This window comes from Histoplasma capsulatum, genomic scaffold (genome assembly GCF_000149585.1).
Source record: "Histoplasma capsulatum NAm1 scaffold_1 genomic scaffold, whole genome shotgun sequence".
NCBI lineage: Eukaryota > Fungi > Ascomycota > Eurotiomycetes > Onygenales > Ajellomycetaceae > Histoplasma > Histoplasma mississippiense.
This window is the reverse complement of record NW_001813982.1, coordinates 3,967,641-3,976,733: the sequence shown is the minus strand read 5'-3', so window position 1 is coordinate 3,976,733 and position 9,093 is coordinate 3,967,641. Positions and strand designations below refer to the sequence as shown.

Here is a 9,093-nt window from a genome sequence, read left to right as displayed (position 1 = left end):
TTCCACCCAAACGTGGTTCCAGGGGACGATTTGCGCGCTGCCCCCAGATTGATGGCGTGGCGTCACCCGGTCACCCGGCAGAGCTATTATGCGTTTAACGGTGGTTTTGGAGGGATTTAGGTGTGAGCTGTTTTGGTTGGTTGGCACACTTTATTTAATTGCTCTTCAGAAAAATCTAAATAAACAAGGGCACGGATAAAATGAAAAAGGAAATGAAATTAGGTGCAATTGGGTGACATGTTTTGATTTATAGACTTACGGGAATGTAACAACCATCCCCCTTTTAAGATTCCGCGTCGGCTCCCACTTCTTCACTAATATCATGTCTTTGACAAGATTTGTCTCTCCATAGCCTTCATTCAAGCAAGGTGTCATTGAAGGGCCATTCACCCACATCACCTGTACGAGGTGGTCTGAGAGAAGAAGAAGGCCGCCCACCGTGATTACGCCGTATCCTCCAAAGCGGAGAGCGACCCGACGGAATCTGGAGGAGCGGAAAAAGCTGGACAGATTTGCGGAAAGAGATGAACTTGTGGATGTTGTCTGGGAGAGATCGGAAGATGGGGTGAAGGATTTCCCGTTTTTAGATGAGAATGAAGAGGCAGTGGAAGTTAGAGAAGACGACGAGGAGGGGGAGGAAGCGGTGTTGGATCGGTCTTCCAGTATTTTCGTGTACTCCGCGACATCGAATTTTTGGTTCTGGAGGTTGATTTTTATATGCGTCTCTGCTGAAGGGGCGTCATATGTGGGATACGGAGGTTTGGAGGATGTGGAAGGAGGAATGACAGAAGATTTCGTCTGTTCGCGCGGCTTTATAATTGTGCCTTTTCGACTGGGAGGGGGTTTAACCGGGGTAGGGGCCTGTTTAGGAGGCATGGCTAGCAGCACCGCCCGGGAGACCACGTGCGGTGGGAGGGTGTGTTATTTCCTGTCTGCTTTTCAACCCATTGGTGGTAGATTGAAGTTAACAGCCGATTGAAGTGGTTAGAATGTTATACAATTTTTGTGTTGGTGACGGCGTCTAGAATCCATTCAGAGTGATGGAGAGAAAAGGTTTCGATCTCGACAGGAGGTTGGTGAGGTGATGTTTGTTCTGTTTGTTTTGTTCGGTAGAATGTTACAAGGCAAATATGGAGGAGTAAGGTTCCGATTGAACATTGAACCCTTTTTCTTTCAATCAGTTAATAAGAATTCCTATTCCTAGCCGCGAAGCAGTAAAGCATTATGAATCGGCTTCCCGCATCCAGTTTTGAATATTGAGCAGAAATACATTGTGTCACATGCGAAACATAGAACTCCATCTTCCCACGCCCGCATTGTGCGAACATATAAACCATAATATTTTTCCATCCTCCGTTAAAATGAGTCAACAATGGAATAAGCAGGAGACTAAAATGAATCAGCAAACAAGGAGAAGATGAAAATATACGCAGCCATCCCTAATGATTAGCTGTTAGTCGGGTGTCAACGTCTCATTTAAGTTTCCCACGCGATGACAATTCGAAGTTCGAGGTAGCAATTGGTTAACAATCTCTGCGAAGGAGTCCTCTGCTGCGTACTCTCTAAGCAATTGTTGCGATTGGAATTTTGGTCGAGGGACGGTGAAACGGTGTTGGGCGCGGATGGGGAATAAAACTGGAAAACACATAAATGAACACGAGAAAATCACAATAAAGCATACATGGCTCTTTCCTTTTCATGAAAAGTCTCGTTTATTCCATTATGCAGAGTCGCTTTCCTTGAGGTCTGCAGTACTAGATACGACGCTTTGGACATCTGCGGACGTCGGCTCATCGTCCAGCTCAACGGGCTCATCATCGAGGCGCTCCGTCGTCGGGTTTGTCACTTCAGCCTGATCAACCTTTTCCCAGTCATCTTCACTTCTCTCACTGTCTTTGTCGAAAGTTGTGCTCCCAGAAACGTCAGTGCCGACCTTGGGCTTTTTGGCACTTGGTTGGCCTTCCAGGGTAGGCTCTGAAGTGGGAGGATCAGGAAGACTAGCAGCGAGTGTCGCGGGTGAGGATGACGGGTGAAATGGAGCCTCATTACTTTTCTCGGTCTCCGTCGATAAATCTTGCTCTGTTGGCGGGAAATACTCTCTATACAATTTGCAGTTAGTAGAATGACGATCGACCAAAGAGAGATATGTAGGGCCACTCACGGGAGAAGTATGAGATAGGCATCCGTATCTTTTTGTTCAAAAGTACAAAATATAATGCGTTCGAGGGGCCCGGGGCTTGTTTCCAGGAAGTGTCTAACTGCCGAAATAGCCACTTCCGCTGCCTTTAAGCTCGGATATCCGTAGACCCCCGTACTGATCGCCGGGAAGGCAATGCTTTTCAAACCACTTTCTGCTGCGAGCGCTAAGCTGCGCGAGTAACAACTGCGTAAAAGGCTCTCCCTATTCTCGTCTGCCCAGAACATGGGACCAACAGCGTGGATGACATTTCGGCAAGGAAGGTTATAAGCATTGGTGATTTTAGCATCGCCTGTAGCACAACCGCCCAGAGCGCGACATTCTTGGAGCAGACCGCGACCAGCTGCCCGATGGATTGCCCCATCAACACCACCCCCTCCTAACAGCGACTTATTTGCTGCATTTACAATGCAATCAACTTCGAGCTTTGTAATATCGCTAGTAATAAGACAGATCGAGTTGTTTAGGAATTGAGAGGGGTTGCTATTTCGAGGACTTGACGCAGGAACCAAATGCTTAAGCTTGTAAAGGAGAGACAGGTTAGGAATTTCCGATAATGGAATCCGAGACGAGGTCATTGTGGTAGTGTACGGGAATGAAATCCCAGCGCACTGCTGCAGAAGAAGGGGTATAATGTTTCAAAGAACCAGAGCTTTGAGTGAGTCGAGTGCGAGGCTGGAAGTACTGAACAGACTATCTGCGGAAAACCGCAACAGCAACAGTATCACTGATTCAATCCACTAAATAGATGAAGCAGAGCCGTAGACATGGTGAGGAGCGCTTTGGATGATAAAGTGGGATGGATGGGCATGACTGCAATAATAATTGGCGGGGACTTTGGGAGCTGTCTCGATGCACGTGATCTCGGATGACGTTATGATGTATGCGCCAATCTGATTGGTTCTGGATCGGCAACCATCTTATCTTATCTTATCTTAGCGTTCTCGGTCAAAGGCGGGGAAGTATCGAGTTATATAAAGTCACAGATCTATGTGCATTCTCTCTCTCTCACACACTCTCTCTCTCTTTATCTTTTTTGGCATACTGTTTTGCCTTTGAGATATTGCCCTTGGAGGGATCAACGCAGCTTCGGAATGTAATATACCCACATCGGAGAAACTGAAAGTCCTTTCCCAAAATGCATCTCAAAATCCGCTCTGCCACGGAATCTGACCTGCACCAGATCCACTCGATCTTTACCCACTACGTGCAAAATACTGTCGTAACATTCCGTGTCAATAAGCCACCATTCTCATACATAGGGAAAAGATTTCATGAAGCACAGGAACGTGGTTTACCCTATCTTGTTGCTGTGGAGAAGTCTGGCCAAGATAACCCCAGTCATGAAGGGAATCCGACAGAAAAAGTCTGTGGATACACTCTGGCTTCGGCCTTCAGAGGTTACATGCTCGCATACGCACCCACAGTTGAAATGTCTCTCCTTGTCCACCCTGATTACCAGTCACAAGGGATAGGAAGTGCCCCTCCTCTCGTCGTTGGTGGAAGCTCTAAGGGAGGCAAAACATTTTGTCCTATGGAAGTCGGCGATGCTGACTCTATAAGCGCGTCTTTCACTAAGCTGTGAATGTCGATGAATATAATTAGCTGGTTATGGCCGTCAATCCGCAAGGGAAAAATGGGGGCGAAGGCTTAAGAGATTGGTATGTCCAAAGGGGATTTATAGAAAGAGGGAGGATGCGGGAAGTTGGATTCAAACACGGTAAATGGTGATTCTCCCTTTCCACCCTTCCTCTCTTCCCTTTCTGCGTTTCCTCATATTGGGCGGGGATGCGTTTCTTTCCCCGCCATGGACTTCATGTAAAAATTAAGGTAACGTCACCTAATATATAGGACTCATTCATCCGTCATTCCTCAATTCCACAAATACCTAACACCCCTTCTTTCGCTTTAGGATCGACACAATATATCTTCAATACATTCTATGATATCCGTTGCCAACTGAGCTAGATTCTAGGATACATTTCAGGCTCTCAGTTGCTGGCAACAAAGAAGTAAAGTTGAAATCGAAGAGGAAAGATTAGGGTTGCGATATTCATTTCCCAGCAGTTCATACACAAACCATGTCTTTCTCTTCGCTCGCCACTTGGTATCTCTTAAGAGTTTTCTGAATAATCGAAATTATCAAATTGACAATCAAGATACCTTCCAGTTTCCTTTCCTTGAGCCATTCTTCATCATTATGCGTGAATGGTGTGAATGCGTTAACCAGGAAACCACCGATGCAAAAAGGATTAACATCCAGTGGCCTCACTGGATATAATGGAGCAAGCCTAATAACCAGAAGAGAGCTAGGGTTCTCACAGATGGATAAATCCAGTCGGAAGGGAAAATCGACGGCCTCATGATAGACGGTGGCTGGTATATGAACAGCCATATCACCGAATAAACACCCGCAGGCTTTCCACCTGGCACCATGCCCTGAAAAAGGGGAGCCGCTCATTCGAAACTCGTGAATCATCAAACCTGCTCCAGCGGGTGGCGCGCGATCGATACCCATTTAATTATTCTCACATCGCACATGTTTCGAATCCCTACAAGTGTTGTGTTCTGGACAAATTTGTACCCATGGAGTCAGCAGAAATCTAGTTTCCCGCTGCAAATGAAAGGTGAAGGGGGATAGATAGCCAGTAGTAGTGCCACATAACAAGGTAGAGATGAAGTTATTATGGCACAAAAATCTTGTAAACTGGTTGAGCTAGAAAATCTCACTTGGAACAGTTGGGGTAATTATATAGGAATGGCTGAACGACAAGTTGAACACGCCCCATAATCTTAATCCATATTTGAATCATATGGTAAAAGCTAGGCTACTCTCTGATCGAAACAGCCTTCTTGAAATCATGCGAAATGCTGAAGTCAAATCCACTGACTTCATAGAGAACTTCTGATCGTTGCGAAAACAATGGTGATGTAAATCCAGGCGTTAACTTTGTCACTGTTCTTTTGAATAGTTTATTTATTAAGTCAGCGCATCCTGATCATTACCTCGGATTGTCTTAACTCAAGGATGAGTTTTTCGGATCCGTTCAGTTTCTGAAATCCAGCAGTCTTCAAAAAGAGCTGGTCGCGAATGTAGGATTGAGAAAAAAAAAAAAAAAAAAAAAAAAAAAAAAAAAAAAAAAAAATTCAATAAAATCGAATAAATAACAACCGAGGCAAGCCATCGAACAGATGGAGCTTGGACCTCTGGACCAAAGCTAAACGCGGGCTTCTGACCGCTTCTTGATCCATTCAAAGCCCATGATTATTATTGATATTAATTGTCGGAGTAAAATACCTCCGGGCTGGTTCCTGTGTACGCAAATACAATACCGCGTCAATTCAAAAATCTCTCCTTCGCCGGGACGTTGAGGAACGCGTGAAAGCGTTACCGACAGGAAAGGTTACAATGCAGGGTGACAAAACCAGATTGCCCAAGCACAGCGCTGAGCTGAGCAAACTGAGATTAGCAATGGGATTGGGATGCTGAAGAACTTTAAATAATAACGCATCAATCGGGCCATTCAGGACAAAGCAGCAAGACCTATCCCGGTTGATCCCCACCGACACGATGGCTAGGGTTCCCAGCCGAAACATTTTAGTCCGCTGGTCCCCGCTGCAAGCCCGAAGAGAATCCGCGCAGGATGATGGGAAGAGATTCACCCTTGCCTCTGAGGTGAGGTGGCGTCCCCTCACTCGAAAGGATTTTGAAGATCGTGGTGCGAGTGCGGATTGTCCATCGCGGTCTTTGTTTTGAAACCGCGGCGTGCGCAAACTCGCGCAAAATGACTTATCACAAGCAGAATCCACCAATGTACAGATTTACTCCGTACAGTACTTCTGTACATACGTTTGCATCTGGGCCAGGTGCGAAATTGCGGAGAAAGCTCTATGATTAAGTTGCGTTGCGAAATTGTTTGCCAAGTCGGTTTCTGGAAGCTGTTTTCAGCCAGCCAGGGGACGATCCCACGTTTTGCTGATAGTTACATGATCCTCATGCTGGGGAAATATAGTTATTCTCCGACCGTTTCGCGGCCGAAATTATGATCCGTGTAATAAATCAAAGAGGGTATTACTACGGCGTATGTCTTGACTCTGCACTGCCATCTCAACCAAATATTTTTTGCGCTCGACTTCAAACCACCTACCTCTTTTCTGGCCGGAAAGTTTTGGTCCACCAAAAAAAATTTCCGTGACGAACTTGGCAGAGTCCTCATCAGCTCAAACAGTTTTCGAGTTCAAGCTCATGGTCAACGCCTAGAATAACTTGATAAGCGCTTCCCAGAAAAGCGGAACACCGGTTCGTAACTCCACAATGCGGAGGAATACAGTAGAATACTCTTACAAAAAACGCTCAAAAAGCTCGGTGCTCCGATGCACCTACCCCTTTGTAATTCGGAACGATAATAACACCAGCATCTATGTATCTACGCAAGCAATCGTTGCAAACCATGCCAGCACGGATACATGCCGCCGGTCCGAGGTTACTTTTATTCTTCCTACATCCCTCTCAGGGTATTTTCCTAATTGTCTTTGACTAGTTTTTTATTTAGTAGATATTTTTAGATGCGGTATGCTGCTGGGGAAGAATTCTTATTGGGGAAAACAGAGTTCCAGGGAGAGCACATACCTGGTCGAATTGTTCACATGCTCTCCTATTGTAAGGAAGAAAGCTCTTCTGAAGTCTGTACTCTGGAGTGCCTCCTTTGTTCGTCATTACCATCCGCTGATGAGAATGCAAACATCTTATCACTCTTAGTGAGATTTTTAATCTCGGATACAGCTGGTGGGTTCACAGATTCTGGGAAGCAATACTCCGTATCATTTGTCTCACCAGTCCAGAGGAGGTCAGGATCATCCAATTAACTCTGTAGAATAAATCCCAAGGTGAGCATTCGAGGTTCAAAAAATTAGACTTCTCAAAGGATTGAAGCACATACTGTGTAGTGTACAGATGCAGTCGATCTTCAAAGAGATCGGACAGATGATTCTTGCTGCGTCTTCTGACAGCCAGGAGGCCTGATCCACCGAGCATCGTTGTCTTGTCCCAAATCAACGCCAACATCCCAGCCATCCAAGAGCAAATAGGGAGCTCACATGGATGAGAGAAAGCTTTATGAGCTGACCGAATTCAGAATTCTTCCTTGTAAATACGCAATAGGCCTGTCATGATTCAGGGGTCCGTTATGCTCTTGTGACAGCAATTTTCAGAGCTTACGATGGACCCTCGGAAATCTAAGGAAATTAACGGGGATTATTTCTCCCTTTTTCCTTGACTTCTTTTGCTTTGTATTCTGGAAAATGATAGCTTGAATCCCACACGCAGGATAAGACCTCTTCTGAAATTTTTTAAAATAGCGACTCGCCAGCTGGCAAAGGGACAGATCGATCCGCCGGGTCCAGCCCCACATAATCCCCCAACCCCCTTACTTCTCACTGAAAGTAGACATCAATGAACTGCATGGATATTTATTGCCATCTCCATGGTTGCTATTGTTCTCGTCAAAAACCAATTCTCAAAAATAGGTTGCGGCCGAGATATATGTCCCCAACGACAGATACCCGATTCTGCCGCTCCTGTGTGATTTTCCACTCGGAGCACTTCACAGCGTGGTTTGTTCGAGTATCTTATTCAACCCGATAGGACGATCTGTTGCGATACACTTCAATTGCTGTCGCATCCACTCTGCAATGCAGTTTGCTGCTGAAAAGTCAAAATAAATAGCAGATCTAAAACCTTCCCGTAATCCAGGCAGCTGGGAGATACCAGTTAATAATTAGTTATCGATTTAATGGAGGAGATTGTCCCTGTCACTGCGAGATGTTCACCGACGATGCTACAGGACCAGATAGCTGAATTTCAGCCAGTAAAGGAACAATGCTGGGCCAAGCGTCCGGGTGATGCTTTTCTTGTCGGTTACAAGCTCCAGCCACACAAAGCGCGAGAAAATAGTGGGGGAAAGGAGAGGCAACAACGCCAACGGCCGTGGCGGTCGGGCACCTGCGACAAACACTTGGCGATCGATTAGACTGTGTGGCGCGATGCGGTTTCTTGAAACACCTTGGGCCAATATGAATGGGAATGCTAGTATCCGAAATGTCTCTGGTGTATCTCAATACGTAAAGCGTTAGCTAAATGCAATCTCACTATTCTGTATATTAATTGCGCATCTTACCATTTGTGCTCCTTGAAAGCTTAAACTTAATACAAAAGCTTTCATAGTATGTGGCCTTGCTGTCGGTTATTTACATGTGCAGCATGCGTGGAGGGAGTACTACCTCGCCTTGTGATAGGTAGATTTACCCAGCAGACGGGTGTCAATTGCAGCAGTCCATGATGACTCGCTTTGCTGTATTCTGTAGTGAGTTAGCCTTGGCACATGAAACCTACACATGAATCGGCCACAAAGATCCTTACCAAGTCTCCGGCTGAATATGCATTCTAAACAGGGATTGATGTGATGGAGGCCGGCCTAATCCCTTCAGAACACAAGATTTGAAGAGAATCGAGATAAGCGTTTCGTTTTTTATTTTGGCATGTGGAGGACGCGGTAATTTCCAGTTATCACGACAAGGGAGTAGCCTGTAATAATACGCAGAGATTGGCGTATGTACGGCATACGTGAAATGTTACTTTCACGTACAGATCTGTATTTCGTACAATGGGCCCAAGTTGCTGCGAGGAGTTGCTGCGAGGACCCACACACAATCATCATACAAGCAAAGAAACTGACCAAACTTTTCATGTGGTTCCCACCAGCAATTGAATATGCGATTGGCCGTTTAGAGGCCTCGGTGGAAAATCATCACGATTTGTATCACAACTGGCAGCAACGCAATGATACGGATTCAGCGAGGGACTCCTTGCTCAGCAGCTGCTGGGGGTAACAGAAGTA

At 45.7% G+C, this 9,093-nt stretch overlaps 4 protein-coding genes across 4 annotated transcripts; 2 read left to right on the top strand and 2 right to left on the bottom strand.

Annotated features, from left to right (window-relative positions):
• Nucleotides 1-70: 70 nt before the first annotated feature.
• Nucleotides 71-876, bottom strand: HCAG_01129 (predicted protein; the record flags this gene model as incomplete). Its single annotated transcript, XM_001544033.1, has 2 exons — nt 71-83; nt 260-876. 2 exons carry the CDS (start codon nt 874-876, stop codon nt 71-73), a joined length of 630 nt encoding a protein of 209 aa, XP_001544083.1.
• Nucleotides 877-1,720: 844 nt separating this feature from the next.
• On the bottom strand, nt 1,721-2,775 carry HCAG_01128 (hypothetical protein; the record flags this gene model as incomplete). Its single annotated transcript, XM_001544032.1, has 2 exons — nt 1,721-2,099; nt 2,162-2,775. The coding sequence occupies 2 exons, from the start codon at nt 2,773-2,775 to the stop codon at nt 1,721-1,723; spliced, it is 993 nt and encodes a 330-aa protein (XP_001544082.1).
• A 560-nt stretch (nt 2,776-3,335) lies between these two features.
• On the top strand, nt 3,336-3,782 carry HCAG_01127 (predicted protein; the record flags this gene model as incomplete). Its single annotated transcript, XM_001544031.1, has 1 exon — nt 3,336-3,782. One exon carries the CDS (start codon nt 3,336-3,338, stop codon nt 3,780-3,782), a length of 447 nt encoding a protein of 148 aa, XP_001544081.1.
• Nucleotides 3,783-5,768: 1,986 nt separating this feature from the next.
• On the top strand, nt 5,769-7,610 carry HCAG_01126 (predicted protein; the record flags this gene model as incomplete). Its single annotated transcript, XM_001544030.1, has 6 exons — nt 5,769-5,873; nt 6,211-6,279; nt 6,764-6,857; nt 6,981-7,044; nt 7,359-7,391; nt 7,556-7,610. The coding sequence occupies 6 exons, from the start codon at nt 5,769-5,771 to the stop codon at nt 7,608-7,610; spliced, it is 420 nt and encodes a 139-aa protein (XP_001544080.1).
• Between the last annotated feature and the right edge of the window lie 1,483 nt (nt 7,611-9,093).